At 37.9% G+C, this 17,232-nt stretch overlaps 1 protein-coding gene across 1 annotated transcript in view; it reads right to left on the reverse strand.

Moving 5' to 3' along the window:
* Nucleotides 1-4,656: 4,656 nt before the first annotated feature.
* The window catches only part of NVL (nuclear VCP like), a 37,333-nt gene continuing 24,757 nt past the window's right edge, over nucleotides 4,657-17,232 (reverse strand). The window contains exons 19-23 of the mRNA XM_051783386.1: nucleotides 14,651-14,757; nucleotides 10,905-10,981; nucleotides 9,327-9,415; nucleotides 6,424-6,494; nucleotides 4,657-4,896 (exon numbers count right to left, since the gene is read on the reverse strand). Coding sequence (XP_051639346.1) covers nucleotides 4,852-4,896; nucleotides 6,424-6,494; nucleotides 9,327-9,415; nucleotides 10,905-10,981; nucleotides 14,651-14,757 — 389 coding nt within the window. The 3' untranslated portion in view covers nucleotides 4,657-4,851. The remainder of the gene's footprint in view (nucleotides 4,897-6,423; nucleotides 6,495-9,326; nucleotides 9,416-10,904; nucleotides 10,982-14,650; nucleotides 14,758-17,232) is intronic.

Raw genomic sequence — 17,232 nt, forward strand, 5'->3', positions numbered from 1 at the left:
TCTGAGGGAGATATCTATGCTTGCCATAATCTTTCTGAAACATCTGCCAGTGGCTATCTATTGGAGAACACTTACTGGATTAGGTTAATCTGAGCCAGTAAGACTTAAATTTGGATCTAAATGATGGTCCAATTCTTGCAAGCATTGGTAAATACCATTTTTAGGCATATAATTTCTGTGTAATATGCCAGAGGCCTTGGCATCCAACTTCAATAGTCAGGATTTTGCCAAAAGCAGATCATCTGAAAGTTAACCTACAAGGCAGCATAGTTTCATCCCTAAAACACAGAGTTAGAGGCACTTCTGAACCACTGGTGAAAGTAATTAAGAACAGCTGGGCTCCTTGATTTGTGTTTGATATATTCTAAATGTACAACTGGTTTCATCCAGTCACACTTAAATGTGGGGTTTACTCCAATGCCATGGCACAGAACTAAGAAACACTAAGATTTTTTTTAAAATTTACATACATCATTAATTATTGTTTTTTAAGGAAATAAATAGTCTTCATTAATACAATTAAAATAGATATGGCAGAAACAGGTTAGTATAATTTTTGAAACATTTTATCTAAAAGTTGGAGGGAGCCTTGACTAAGCGATGAAGAACAAATTAAACCTAAAGAGCAGTAAGAACCCTGACAGTTAACCCAATTATAATTTTTTCTAAATCTATTCAGATGGAATGAGTTAACTTTGTTTCTACTTGGCTGTTAGGGTTTGTTCCTTTCTGTGTAACTAAAGCATCTCAGTTTGGCAAACATCTCCTTTATGTGAAATCGGCCAGGAGTTCAACTGCCATTTTAGCTGCAGTTAAATTGGGCAGAGCCCTGAATCCCCTTTAGGGCTTTCAGAGTAACTTGCAGTTTTCAGAGTAAACTTCCTTGCATAGCTTTTAACACTCCCTGCCCCCAATTATTTGAAGTTGCATAAGTGGAATAAGTTGTGTGTCCTGGAATCTAATTGTACTAGGCATTAGTTTTCCCACAGGACAGGCGTGGGTATATCCCTCTTTCAAAACAAGTCTTGCCTCTGGCATTCTTGTTTGGCTTGAACCTGTCTGCTCCCCATCAGTGGCCAATTAACATGTGTGAAATGGGCACATCTTTCTGGCTGCGGATCTCTGTGCTTTCAGATCCCTGGCAAGACTTCCCACCTGGCACTAGAGGTCAGTTGAAAACTAGTTAAGACTTTCAGTTGTGTGTCTCAGAATTCTTGTGGTGATGTTTTTAAATGTAGCTGGTAAGCACATGACACACACATAAAAGTTTGCAAGTGTTGCAAAATGTATCTGTTCTAGGTAAGTGGCCACTGTCAGACTATGAGGTCAGTGATTCACCTCTGCCTCCTTGACTTTTACTCCCCGTATCACATGAAGAGGCATGTCACAGGAGAGCTTAAAGCTGTTCATTCCTTATTTAAGGATGAAGTTCAACAACCAATAAACATCAGTGCTGTAGACTGCAGGCTGCTATACTAATCCTGCTGGACAAGCAGGAGAAAAGTCACTTCCCAACAGCAATCTTGTCTAAGTAGTCTGACACAGCTTCTGGAAAGCGTACTCTGTAATTTGAAAGTCTCAAAAGACTTATGGCAAAGCAAGCTCTGCTGTTTTAGCTCACACTGCAAGGCACAGGAGCCACTTGTGGGTCTGCCAACGTTGCTTTTGTAAGATCCTAGGAAAAATCTGATAAATAGGTGTGGCTAAATCATGTGCCTTTAGCACAGTAACCTGCAACTCAGCACACAGGTCTCTTCTGTAGCAAATCTTCTATTTCACAATGAAGCCTGAAGTGGTATACAAGACTTTAGTCAGAACAAAGGTGTGGGAAAAGTTTCCTATTGAGCCAAGAATGAAGGCAGATTTTTTTTTTCTCCTGTTGACAGTTCTCTGCACTACTTCTAACCCCTATCCATGCTTAAGTGAGCACCTACTCTGCTCTGGGACAAGATCATTATTGTGGTTTAGATATGTTACTAGCCTCAGGAAAAGGGAGGGGAGAGTGGCATGATGAACAATACCGTGATCTTGTCACAACAGAAACAAGATGACTAGAAGCAAAACCTCTAGGCATGTCTGCTGGGAGGGGTGGTAGCTGCATATGCAGAACAAAATATTTGTCTCTATTCCGTAAAAAGGCTCAGTTCCTTAAAGCAGCTCCCATTTTCTGTGTACAAAGGATCTCTTCTGTACAAAGGATCATTGTTTTTTAGTGATACATGCTATAGCCCAAGCAGAATTTCCCACAAGAAAAAGTAGCAGTGTGGGTGCACTGCTCCTGGATGAACAAACAGTTCAGTCTTTGCTCCTTGATGCACACACAGCCCAGGCAAGGCAAGCAAACAGGATATGGACACTTGACTGATCTGGCCTTTTCTGGCTTTCAACTTGACTTCAGGTTTTCCTGTAAATTCAAACCCTCCTGTACCCCACTTCCCCTTCCATTATCAATTACCTGTTAAGAAAGAAGAATGATCATGAGACACCTTGAATATTAAACATGTTTTGTGTTGGAACTCTTGACAAGAGTAAATTGTTATTATGATTCCTTGAACAGTATTTCCTTCTTTCTTGCTCCATATATACACAGGAATAATACCATCGTGAGAGTAAAGGAAAATTTTAAAGTGAACATGCCAGGGTTTGAGAACTTCATTCCTTCCTAAGCTCATCAACCATAGCTATCCTCAAGTATGGTAGTAGGAATCCTCTCTATATATCCATAAAGGAGAAATCATTGATTCCTTTGTATTATTATGAGCAAAGGCTGAGAAAACTGTGTTAGTTCAGCCTTGAGATAAGAAAGCTTAAGGGAGATCTTAACACTATGTTCCAGGGGTGGCTACAAAGAAGATGGAGATTCTCTTTTTACAAGGAGTCACATGGAAAAGAGGAGGGGTAATGGGTGCAAAGTTACTCCTGGGGAGCCTCCAATTGGAAATGAGGAAAACTATTCCAATAGCTGATGGTTTCAGTGTGAAAAATCTCAGGAAAAGTGGTAGATTCCCCAGTGTTGGACTTGTAAGATGCAGTTGGACAGGGTGCTGGGCCATCTTGTCTAGACTGTGCTTTTGTCAAGAAAGGCTGGACCAGATGATCCTTGAGATACCCTTCCAACCCTGCTACTGATTGAAAACAGTGATTCTCCATCTTGGGTTTCTGGGAATCATAGTAATTCCTGAAGCCCCAAGCCTAATCTACAATTAAAAGCAGACATGTCATCTTCTGCTTTATATACAGGGACTTAATTTGTTAGTCATAGGAGCCAGAATTTGAGTCACTGAGGCTCCAGCTTCCCTAGGAGATGGAGGGAATGTTGCACCATGTTGAGCAAAAATCACAGTGCTAAGTTCAAGCTGCCATGAGTGTCAGTATTTTTAAAGTGCAAGTCTGTGGGGATTAGTTATGTCTAATAGCCTTCCACATATACCTTTGGGGAAAAATATGCAGCAAGATCTGTTGTTAGATAGCAATGCTGAGAAGAATTTAAGAGGAAAGGCACTATTCCCTCTCAAAAGTAAGGTCAGCCTTAAAGTTAGACCAGGTTGTTCAGGTTATGTGTTTAAATGAATTATGATTTGTGTAGATGAAATTATTTTCTCCCTCTTAAATGTTTAAGTAAGTAGGGGGGATGCTTACAGATCAGATGTTGCTTACAAAAACTATTTCACTGGTTTTTTACATGTAAATTTCAGGACTTCAAAGAATTTTTAAAGTTTAGCATTATCAAACTTAAGACTTTCTATGAAATTTAGTAGCAAAAATCACCCATTTCCTTTTCTGATCCTTGACGGATTGTAGTACTTTTAGGAAGAGTAGGGCTTATCAGAGGAACTGAGATCAATGATTAAAGAACTTTGTAGAATGATGATGGTGGTAAAAAAAAATCCATTAAGGCTTGTAAGTTTAGAAGTTGGTTGCTCGGTATCTGTCATTTTTCAGTGTTCTGTCTTAACTTGGATACTTCCCAGTTTGCTGAAAGTTAGGACCCTCCTTCCAAGACAGAATTTCTTGTATTCAAAAAATAATAAAAAAAAAAAGATTGAGGCTCTTGGCCTGCTTTTTAAAACAGTATCATTTTCCTTCCTCTAGAGGATACCCAAACACTTAATAAATTCAAATCTGTAACAGAATTTATTTGCTGTTGCAGATTTGCCTAAGAAAAATAATTAACAACCACACTGTTAAATAACTCTTAACTATTTCAAATGTTTCTTAGGTTAAATCACAGCACTTCTCTGATTTCTAAAGTTTACTCTCTCCAAGGTAACTCTGAGACAGGTTGCCATCTGTGAATAGTTTCTTTTGATAAGGCAGAGGGAAGCTGTTAGGAGCTCTGAGAACCTGTGCTGGCACAATCATAACATATCACTGTCGTTGGAAAAGGCAGGATTATTGGTATGACAACATGCACTGCAGCACTTTCCCACTCTACTTTCACAGCTCTGTCCTCCCAGTGATTATTTCCGAGTCCTTGTTCTGGAAAACACAGCAATTTTCAGTGATGGTGGGAAACAGCTATTGGAGCAGTGCAAACACTTGGAAGAATTAGCCTCTGCCTCAGAGATTCCAGGGCACTAAATGTATCAGAATGGCATTAGCTTTTTAGCACTAAAAGCATTCATTTTAAAAATGTAAATGGTTATAAGCAGGAGGTGTGTATTATATCTTTTATTCCGGAGACAGTTAAATCAAGGATGGTTTAGAGCAGTAGGTTATGATGATCTTCAGGTGCAGTATAAAAGTTGAGACAGTCCAGCTTCTTTCCAACTTGTCTCTTGAAACCAGGCATGGGCATTACAAAACTCTCCACCAGTGCAGAATAAGTCTCTTGGGAATTGTCCAGATGTATCACCTGCACAGTGACTGATGCAGTTCTTCATACATTATTTGATCCTAACGGTGCCAAGATAGGAGGAAAAAGTACTTCAGACAACGGTAAAAAATTATGCAATATTTAAGTGATTTTATTATTTACCTAACTGAGGTATTATTTAACTAAGTGAAACAAGCCAGCTATATGAGCCACTAGCTGTATTTTAAAACACTTACAAATGAATACAACAAGGCAAAACCCCACTATCCTGCCTCATAAATTAGGTTTTTCAGTGACAGTCACCAGTGATGTATAATCCACAGAAGCCTCTGGCAGAGTTCTTACACTCCACATTGCCGTGGTAGGTGAGATGGCAGCTTCACTGAGAAGGTACTGCCCTCTTAACCGTGGGAGCTGCTGAACTGACACTTTGCTCCCCCATCTAGTTCTCCAAACTCAACAGACAAGATCATCTTTTGCTAGTCTAACTTAAAACTGTAACTGCTCCTTAACCCTTCTTACTAGTCCCTGAAAATGACAGTTTTGAGGAACAGAATACTTCCACTGAAGTAACTGGCTTCAGAAGGGAAGGGACTTACTTTGGTTTGAGAACAACTTTGTCTTCAGTCAGCCAGTTAAACCAAGCAAGTTAACCAAACATACAAATGTGTATGGGATGGAAGAGATAAAAACACTAAATCAATGAGAAATAGCTTTTTTTTTTTTTTTAATTTTTCAGTGTTCATAGAAAGGTGTGTAGAGTTTTGTCAGACTGAATTTGTCTAGCAGATAGGAAGTAGCATCTGGAAATGAGAGATAAGTATCTTGTACTGCAAAAGATATTTCAAAATACCCAACTGACAAGTCTTCAGATGGATTTAACCTCTCTGGCTAGTGTTAAAAGTGAATATATTAATGTATTTTGGCTGTAGCACACTCCTGGCAACATACAGAGGCCTATGGACAAGCTCTGCAGCAATAACAATTCCTATATATATTAACTTCTCCGTTATAATAATTAAGATGATTGAACAGCTTTTCTTTCAGTCATTAAAAAGAACAGGTCATGAGGACACATTTATAACAAACTTCCTTTACAAATGCAAACAATTAAAAGACTGATACAAAATATGATAAAGTGTATTTTATGTCCTATGTCCAAATTATGTCTTTTGCACATCAACAGAAAAGGTTGAGCATCTTTGGGGGTCACATCCATCTAAGGAAGAAAAGGTATTGGCAGGGTGTGGTGCAGTCTAAAGGCCTTGACTTCTAACTGAAAACTCAGCAGATGTAAGAGGTTAGGGCCAGGTCAATCACCAGTGTGGGAAGATCAGTGAGAAGCCCAAGGCTCCATACTAAAAGATAACCTTGATATCTTGGTAATGCATCTACATGCAATGCATCACCTGCAGCTGGAAAGGGAGGCTTTAATTTCTGACCTTAACACAGATACCAGGTTTGTTTAATGCAGAAACAGGTAGTGTCAGTTTGAAATACATCCAAGTATGCTGCCACCAAGTAGGCTGGAGACCTCCAGTCTCCAGCATAAGAACAGTATCCTTTCCAGGGAGAAACACATCTTACATACTTGACTCTTCTCTTACCTTTTTGGATACTGAAGATTTCACTTTCCTAAAAGCTTCTTCAAAGTGTTTATGGGAAATCTTGATTTCTCCTTGAAGAACAAAGCATAACAAATTATTAAAATTGCAGGCAAGTGACAATCAAGTGACCGTTGCGTGTATTTTAAGGCAGCAATCATGAAACCTAACTAACTGCATGTGCTACTCAACTGGGTGAGATCTAATTCAATAGTGTTATGAACACCTGAACTCTTGTATTTGATGTAGACTCCTGTCTCTGATTTTAGGCAAGATCTTAGTCCCTCTATCCCTTGCAACTTAAGCCAAAGAATAACTACTTGTTTCAGGAAGTTATTTTAGGTATTGGTGTTTCTACGTGCAGACTGAGAATTTCACTCTCAAAAATGCTGAGTTAAACTGCAGCTTACAACAAATCCAGGTAGAATTCAAGTCCCTTAACCTCTCTGGAACGGAATGTCTCAAATCCTGCTGCTTGCAGTTCTGGACTTTATTTTCTACATATATTTAATAAACTTCCCTGTTATTTAGGAAGTACCTAGAAAACATTTTGTTACCACTCTACTTGTACTAATTTCTAAATAACTGACTTCATATCATTGCCTTCTCTGGCATTACCCAGAAGTGATTAAAAATTTCACTTCTACAACTCCCTGTGTTTATGCAAATTGCCCTTTTGACCTTAATGCAGCTATCCACAGTAATTATTCATAATAATAACCTTTTGAACAGGTTTTTTCAGTATGTAAGCATACATCAAATAGGTCATGGATTCCTCTGCTTTCACAAGCAATCACCTTGTTTAATCTAGAAGTAAGCATCCCAAGATGCCACTGCTATAAAGATTCATTACAATGCTAACACTATGCACAGGTATCAGATATGATAGAAATACAAATTATACACTTTAGGATCAGTTTGGTGCATTTTTTTCATTATTTCATCAAGATGCTCTTGGCTTTCACTGCCACTATTTTGCAATGTGAAATGGGATGTGCCAACATGAAAAAACTGTAAAGATTAATATGTTTTGAGTCCAAGTTTAACGAAAATCTTCTGCTAATATACTAAAAGACTACTTAGCAAATGGAAGGTACTACATTAAAAATGAGAACTTGTCTAAGGCATTGGTGCTGAAATCAGTTTTATGCACCATCTTCAGTGGTTTGGAAAAGGGAGGCAGAAGTGAAACTCCAAGTTTGCATATGATAGTGAACTCTTCTGGCAGTTGTTAGGAATTTCCCTGAGACAAACTGCAGTTATCTGGCAGCTCATGACATAATCAGCTCACCTAGGCCTGTTCAAGTTGGAAGTAGAATTCATGAATTCTTCTCAGAATTATCACAAAAAGGATACCTTTCCATTTCACTTTTACAAGTACCTTCAAGCAAACCACTGCTGTGTGTTAAAAAACCCACACCCCTGAATTTATTACAGAGGGAAAATATCAGGTATAACAAGAAGTTGCACCAGAGTTTCTCCAGAATAGAAAGGAACAGCCATAATTGCAAAGCCCTGACCCTGAGGACACACAGCACCCATCCACAGTCAAGCACAGGCTGTGGGAGGGGAGTCAGTTGTGTGTGTCCTGTCCTAACAGTGAAGGAAGAAATTCTCCACTCTGTGTACACCCTTTTGAGGATATAAATGATCAAGGTCTCAAAATAGAAACCACCTTACACACTTTCATACCAGTCAGGGCTGACACCTTGGAAATCCCAGGACATTCCAAACAAGCAGCTGCTACAAACATGCAGATCAAGCTATGCATATCTTATGGACTTGCTGGCTGCCTACACATCCATACCATGAGTGCTCAGGCTGCAATCACTGAATTCAAGTGATGAACATCTTTGAATGAAGCCTGTTGTGTTCTGTATAATTATCAAAATGAACAGGATAAATTCTCATCTCAAATAAAGAGCTTTGTCCATCTACAGCAAGCAAAATAGGTAACCAAGTCATACGATGGGGAAGATTTTTATAGTTTGGTTTTTTCCTCCCTTTAAATGAACATGGGTTGCCTGAGAACAAGGAACACAAACATTCTCCTCTGTTAACCTACTGTTAAAAACCAGACGAGACTGGATATGAACTAGATCAAAAAGAATGATTCAAAGACATTAAAATTTCAGCACGGTTCTTAGAAATCAGGGGCATAATGAAAGCCTAATATATTTTCCAAGGACATAATCTGAAAAGTCACAATTTCATTTTAGCTTTGCATTTTGACTTATAGGTAAAATAACAAAATTACTGAAACCTAGACAGACAAGCATTTTATATAAAGTTTCAATCTATAATTTAAAAAAAACCCCAAGAAAATAGAACTTAAAAAGAGAAAGTGCAGAGAGATAATGAAAGGGCACACACTGTACTTGAAACAATTTATAACTCCCTGTTAATGTCCTGGCAGGAGCCACTGATGAGCTAAACACCAAAGATCAAAAGTGGCACTCAGATTTTCCAACTAATTTTATCCAGTTACACAATGCAACTGTGTTCCAAAGGTAGGGAATCAGTATATGGGCAGTTTCCAACTGCCCTCAAATCTGCAAATACATCAGTCTTTGTAGTGATGTGGAAATTTTCAAAGAGGTATTCAGTCTAGTAAATAAATTGTCAGTTTATAACAGAAACATTTCTTTAAGGCTACAAGGTTCAATACTTTTAGAAAAAAGTTTCTTCTGAACCTTCAGCATAACCACCTTTCCTGTACTCTTCCCTGCCTTTACTTCCAAGATGCTTATGTGTTCTTGTAACAACTCTGACTTAATTTTAATTTGGCTCAGAAGCCATCAACTATTTACATACATAAATGTCTTTATGCTTGTCTTGAACTACTTTAAATACTTTACATTCCATTTGTCTTGTCACTGTTAAGATTTTTTTTAAAGCTTTCTTACCTTTCTTGCTTTGATTGTTCTGCAGGGCCATTTCCTCTCTCAAGGCACAAATTGAAGCCTCACGCACAAGAGCAGAAAGGTCTGCCCCTCTACAGATACAAACAGAACAGGTGATTTTAGGATAAAGTGCTCTTGTCTTTTGCTGATGGCATATAGAAAGGCAAAACACTCAAAATGACAGGAAAAAACTGGTTGTGCTGTCCAAAAACTTCATCTTAAGAACATTGGAAAGAGGCCTGATGACTTACCCAGTCTGCAACCTTCATTATGGAGTGACGTCCTCCAGATATTAGTCACAGATTAAGATCAAACAAATGGGAAGCAAGGGAAGAGGCAAAAATCCTACTCAGCATCTTTAAAAATGCCAAGGGATTGATTAATACTGTGCCACTTGGTGGGAACGTGATTTTTTTTTCTTTAATAAACCTTATGAAAGATTCAAATGAAATCACTATTACAAAAGGGAGTTGTGTTGCTCAAAGCTGCATCAACAATTAACATGTTCCTAAAGTAACAGTATCCACAAAACATGGTCACATCAGTGTTTTTAAGTATTTACTTCCAGTTTCCTGTAACTGGAACAGCTGGAAAGCTGTTGAACTTCTCACAAGCCTTTAAACTGGTGAAGTCATTGAACCAAAAAAAATTTTCACAATTAACTCCCTATACTTCATTTGGGGGTGATAGGAATACAGCTGTATTTAAAAAAACAAAACCCAACCAGACAAAAAAAAATTCCACAAAAATCCAAACCAAAGAAATTAAATCCCACAACAAACTCCCTCTCAAAAAAACCCAAAGCCATACCTCAAAATACAAATAAACCTAAACATCAAAAATGACAAACACAAAATCTCCCAAAACCCCACAATAAAAATCCAACCCAAACCCCACACACACTGGACCAAAAAAAGTCCACTGAGTGAAAAAGAAAGAAAGAAAAAGTACTCATCTTTCCCAAGTAATATTGTGACAAGCGGCACGTCATAAAATTTATAGTTTATGAACTACAGAAAATTATTAAGTATTAATAAATTAGTGAACAGCTTAAAGCTTTTTGAAGTTTTATAGACTGTAATTGCAAATTGTTCTGACAGGTATGGCCATCAAGCTTTCCCTGAACCCAAACCTTGCTATTCCAAACCTTGCTATTCCAAAGCACAAGTTGAAATGGGCCCTCACTGCTCTGTCAAACAGATTGCTTTCGGCTGTTTGACCAATTTGCTTTCATCATCATTGTATATAGGTCCACAACCTAGAGAGCTCTTTTATCCTCAGATTATGCAAGAATTATAAAATAAACCCAAGCAAAATCAGGAGGCCTCCACTGATCTGTATTTACAACATGACGAGGACTATTCCAGATGAGAAAGACTTTAGCATCCATATATTCCTACCAACTCCTTGGAAAAAAAGCACAAGTGAAAAGCAAGAAAAATAGCATTAAGGCCAAAAGTTTATAAAACCTGAAAATTAAGAGATCCACTTAATAATAACAACATAACACACTTTCAAATGCATCAGAAGACCGTTGGCACTGCATATTAAATATTAAAGTGAAAACCAGAAGGAACTCACGTGTAACAATCACAATGTTGACTGTAAGCAATTTCTTCAAGGCTTACATCACTACCCAGTGGAGGCCGGGTGCCATCCTAAAGGAGTTGAGGTAAGAAAAAGAAGACAGGAAAACATTTTTATACATGCCATCCCTGAATTGATTAAATTTCATTAATCAGGAATCATATTGGGGTCTAACAAATTTATTGAACTATCCACAAATACTAATAAATTTAATCTAAACACTAATAAATTTAATCTCAAACTGACACGAAGGGTAAGCAGGCTTAAAACCATGTAATTATGAAATAATAAGCAATGCTAAATTTTATCTTCCCACCAACAGATTAGATTTTCTCTAAGGAAATGTTGACCAGTCTGTCACAGGGCATTGGAACATTGACACTGTTCCATAGGGGGATGTGCCTTTAAAAACAGCTGGTTGCATCAGTAGTGTTGTTTAGTTGAACTTCCTCCAGTTTTACTATGTGTTGAAATCAAATAGCTAAGCAAGAGCCATGTAAAATTAGTCTTATCACTTTTAAGACTGAATGAACTGTATATCTTTTATATTCCAGATATAAATTTTCAAACTTAGAAGTTTTCCATTCTAGATGTGGTAGAAGTTTACATATACTGTTCTTACTGCTTCCTCCAGAAAGATCCCAGAAGTGGGTTTTGTTATTATTTTTGCATCTTCAACAGCAGAAAGTATTGACCAACTTTATAAACTGTATTTGAAACTAGCCAACAAAATCCCACACTACAAGCTTGGAGATCTCCCTTATTACCCTTAGACAACAGTAAAGTAGTATCATGAGAGTGCAGGGATTCAAGATGTCTCTCTTATTGAACAATATTTGAGTTTTGACAGTTGAGAACACCTTTTTAGACAATTGATAAGTTTGTGCCAGAAACTCATTTGACAGAAATGCACAAATTCATATACTTATTTTCTGACTTCTTCAGAGGAACTAATCTATCACAACACCTTCAAGAGGAAAAAACACAGTTTGTAGTAACTGGCAAGTTAAACCCCTTGAATACTTAACAGACACTAGGATAGTCAAGGACTAGGCACAGTAAGGAAACAATCTTGAATGAGTCTTTGGTAGAATAACAGTTACAAAGGGGAAAAAAACCCAACAAACCAAAACCCAAACATCCTAAAAGGAGAGACTTTAACCTGGAAACAAGGAAGCCTCATACCATTTCATATGGGATAGTCTAGTAATTGTTGTATGAAACTGCAGGCCAGAGGCACCTTCTCTGCTAAAAAGGAGTGTTTTACCCAGGGCTTTGAGGAGCAACACACATTGGGCACTTCTTGCTCTGCTTACTTGTGACAAGCTCAGCAGTCTGTGCAGCAGAGAAGCTTGATGCAGCTTGCAGGAATGTTACACTGGTAACCCAAACATGTGAAGACAGGCGTCTCTTGCATAACTAACGTGATTTGAAATGACTGATTTGTACAGGTTAACTGAAACAAAACTCTTTCACAACAAAGCTCCAACCTACATTTAGGCTGTCTGTCTTCCTGACAACTTATATCCTCCTCCCAACTCCCTTTTCTGCTCCTCATGCTGCCTTCATAAGCATCCATGTTTTCATTCAGCAACGATTCTCAGTTTCCATATGCTGTGCATGTATTCCTTGGAGATTTCTGGGAATGCATATGGTCATCCAGAAGCCACTCAAACATTTTTTCTCTAGCCTTGTGGAAGCACGTACTCAAACTTTTCAAATTTCCTTGCCTATAATGCATGGATGAAATCTGACAAAAACTGAGGTATTTTAACACATTTTCTCCTCTCCCTATTCCACGTTCATCTTTCAGATAACTCCTATACCTTTTCAAAGATTTAACACTTCATTCACTACAAAGACTTGTGACCAAAACGTTCAGACTAGCATGAATTCAGTAGGCATGAAAGCACCTTGCATTCCAAAAATAACAAGCCTCCATAACCAGTGACAAGCTCCACAGAAACCAAGCTGGTAAACAGTACGCAATTTGTTGCTTATATCACAAGAAGACCCATAAACAGATAAGGCCACATCAAAGACTACTTGTCAGCAGAAGACAAAAATACTCTGGCAATGGGATAATAACAAGGTTACAACATCCCATGTGCCACTCCTCGTGGTGTTATCCAACAGGAAGATAAGGCTGTAGCCACAAAGATTCCCAGGAGGAGCAAAAGATGTTTTTCAGCAACCTTGCCCAAGATTTATGGCAGCTGAAGTAAGCACCATTCTGAACTGTTTTACTCTTAAAGGGAAACTGAAAACAGTTCTCTCAAGCCACCAGTTTGTCATCACCAGTCAAGAGGAAGCCAAAAAAAATCAAGTGAGGACTCAACACAGAGTTCCTTATCCTCCATGTTTCCCACAAGTGATCCTAGCCCTACCAGGTGGATGTGTGTATCCACTATATGTGGCTGTGAGAGTGAGAGCAGGTGAAATCTGTGAGAGAGTGAGAGAAATCAGTTCTGTTTAATACCACCTTCTTCCTCCCCTTTTCCCCCGTGAAGTCTCACACCAAGCTTTCCTGCCCTATTTCCCCACGCACCTAATTACCTTTAAAAATAAATTTTGTAAAATAAAAAAAAAAGAAATAAAATAAAAATAATAATTCCTTACAGAAAAATGATTCATGGATGTTACACTCAATTTCTCTCAACATCTTGTAAAGGTCAATCATCTTTATGAACACGGTTGTAGAAAGTATTAACTGAAATATTTTTATAAAATTTAGAAACAAATTGATCTACTGCAACTAGCAAATGGGGGAATACTTAATGTTTTTTCATCCCTGAAGCAATGCACAGAACAAATGAAGGGAAGTCTAACATCCTGAATTTGTAATGAGAGTTCATCTTTTGAACAACCATTTTGTCACGAAAGAACATGTTTGAACGAGTTCTCACTCTCTGAATTCTGAATCAACCACTGCCTGCACCACAACTTTAGCTTACACAAGTCCGAATTAACTTTTATTACTAATTTATTAAATAATTTTTGCAACACTTTTCATAATGCAGTGTTATCTTTCCCCTGTAGTGAAAACTTTGTCTCCTTTGCGGCTCAAAAAGATATCTGATAGAACACCTGCTCTAAACAATCAGTGTTGAGCTACTGGAAAAGTAGGAAATATCCAAGTAATTCATAATGCTTTGTATGTTCTTTTTTAAGGCCTTGATTACTGCTGTGCCATACTTGGAGAAATACATAGAATTCCATAATCAAAAATGCTGAAGTGGCAGATTGTGCTGTTACCCACAGGGAGGACCCACGAAGGCACATATTGTACATTTTCACATTTACTTTAACCTACAACCTCTATCACCACAAGCTCCCTTTAATCCTGAATGCAAATAAATGTCACAACTACTGTTGAGCAGATACAGCTGGAGCTTGTGAATCATTCTGGTGAATGCCTGGAACCCCCCAAAAAAAGCTTACAAAACACTGCTAGGCCCATTACTTGCACAGATAGGAATCTTTTAATTAAATCTATTCAAACTGTGACCATAAAGGCAGCAGCTTCCATGTTTGACAGGTTTGCTTTACTCAAGATTTATCAACTCCTTGCAGTTTCACAGCAAATTTGACAGCAGATGGGCTGATGGTTTATTTTTATGACCTCATGTAATACTTGAAAGTGTTTCACGAGACAGGATCCTGCAATTCTTTGTAAAATTTACTTTGCCTCAAATCATTCCACCCAACTTCAAGATAAGGATTTATTTCCAAATACTCACTTTGGTGATGGTCTTTAAAATAGCCAGTCGATCTTCAGGTGGTGGCAAACCCACATAGAGTGTTTTATCCAGTCTACCAGGACGCAGGATTGCTGGGTCAATTATATCTTAGGGAGGGGAAAAAAAGAAAAAAATCATCCAGAACTGAGACACACCCTTAGGAAAGTCTACACATGAGAAGGAACACATGCATAAAAGTGTACCAGGATTCAAAGAAGCATTTGTGCTATGATGTGAAGCTCTGAGCATTGAAGTAGCTGAATGAAGCAGTTTCATCTTTGTCAAGTAGAAATCTCTACTACCCAGTACAGTTAAGCTGCATCTGCTCAACGATGGCTCATAAATACCAGTTTCATCTCTTCACGAATGAATACAACTCTATATTTGGCAATACAGAAGTAGAACATTTTTTCTGAGGAATTCCACATTAATTCATAACAGTTTGTTCTATTGGAAGGAACTCTATCTGTATTGCAAATCTGCTTGAAAGGGACAGTGATAAATCAAGAATAACAAGTACACAGGGCCAATCATAACCATCCATATGTAAACTTAATTTTACTGGTCATTTGCATTTCTGCTGCACACTAGTTTTCTGAATGGTAAAATAGGAGATCCATGAAAACACAAAATACAGCTGCCAAGTACAGGATTTGTTTCCCAGGAAGAACTGCAGACCCCAAATTTATTATGTGTGGAGAAGTAAGAAACACTATTGTTTTAATTTATTTTGTGATAAAATTATCACAAATGTTTCTAGACAACCATTCAAAGCTTATATATATCAGAAATGTGTAGCAGCCTTTTAGCACCACAGGCTGTGGACTGAATATCCACAAACAGTAAGTCAGGATATATTGACTACTGGCATAACAAGAGATACAAACAGGGCATACAACCTGTGAAGGGCCTCAATTCCTGTCTGTACTTCAGCACAAACTGCCTGCATTATGTTTCTAAAGGCTTCTTGATGCCTTATTTCCCCATCTACCAAAACCCAATAATGATATTAATTGCTCTGTTTCACTAAGGAATTCTATTGAGCCACCATCCCTGGGGGTACTTAAGAGATGTGTAGATGTGGTGCTCAGGGACCCGGTTTAGTGGTGGACTTGGCAGTGCCAGGTTAATGGTTGGACTTGATGACCTCAGAGATTCTTGTCCAACCTAATGATTCTCTGACTCTATATCCTACATGCCACAGTAATGTGAACAGCAAAGCCACAAAAGCACCCACAGAAGATATAAATAAAACTGTACTTTTACTATTACAGACTGGTTTTAAGTACGTGAATTATAAGGATGTGTGAGGTACCTGTTGCCCGAACCTTTCCCAGAAGTAACAGTTGATAGTTACATCTAAGTCTTAAACTGGAAGCTATCAAGGCCTCCAAATAAAGCTGCCAACACCCTCACATTTGTTACACCCTTTTGACAAAATGTAGCTGACAGACAAACTATATGCATTTGGGTTTACCAACAATGAAGAACTGGGAAAAGTGAAGTTGTTAATCCTTCCGGTACAGATGTTTTAAAGAAAAGAGAACACCACCCAAGCCCTAAAACAGTAGGATGGAAGCACAGCTATCCCATTTTTGCAAATGAAAAAAGCTTCTTCAACACTGTCAAGACTTGAACTACTTGATCCTACTATAATACAGTCTTGATTCACTTTTTAGAGATGCTCATAGTCTTGTTCAAGTTACTCTCTCACTTATGCTTAAAGGACAACTCCATTATCTTTCTCTTGGACAAAAACATATATTTTTTTTTCCATGATATAGCAATCATGTGCAGAAGCATCTATGGAGGCAAAAATCAGCTATTGCAAATGCAACAACAATGGTGAAAAAAAAAAAGAATGCCTTGATGTATTAATTTAATCCAGACCAGATAAAACAAGAGTTAAACAGAATCCCTGCCACAGCAGGCCAGACAAAAACATGTTACTTATATGTTTGTGCATAGTTCTATGTGACACTTCATCTTGCTTTTGGCACAAGTCCACTGTCCTGTTTTTGTGTTTCTGTGGATGGAAGTCTTGTCACATTATTAATATCACTCAACATATCAATTACAAACATAAAAAAAAAATACTCTCAATAAGGATTGCATTACAACACCATGCACTTGACAATTTTCCCATTCTGAAGTTCCAAAAGCTCTTTAAAAATATTGATACAGAAAATACTGTTTCCATTCTGCATGCTTAGAACATGGTACTTGCCATGCTATTTGTCCAACAACATGAGGTCAGTGATACAGTCTAAAGATGCATTCATCTTTTTGTATGGAAATGGTAACATTGCCCGCATTCAAAGAGGTACCACAACTCACACTAACCAGATGAGCTGCAGTAATGGTGGTTTACAACAATAAGGCCACACCAAAGTTGAAAACACAGATCTACACTCCCCATCTCCTTAGGAATCCATTCACTTCACTCTTCTGGTTGAGACCTGGGCCTGAAGTTCTTGAAAATTCATGTCACGTAACCCAGAAAATTAGTATTTACTTATTGGATGAATTTACTCGTTAGATCCACTTCAAACCCATTTAAAAAAACTGAATAATGTTCTCCT

This window comes from Manacus candei, unplaced genomic scaffold (assembly GCF_025592945.1).
Source record: "Manacus candei isolate 608988 ecotype Guabito, Panama unplaced genomic scaffold, ASM2559294v1 h1tg000017l, whole genome shotgun sequence".
In the NCBI taxonomy this organism is placed as follows: domain Eukaryota; kingdom Metazoa; phylum Chordata; class Aves; order Passeriformes; family Pipridae; genus Manacus; species Manacus candei.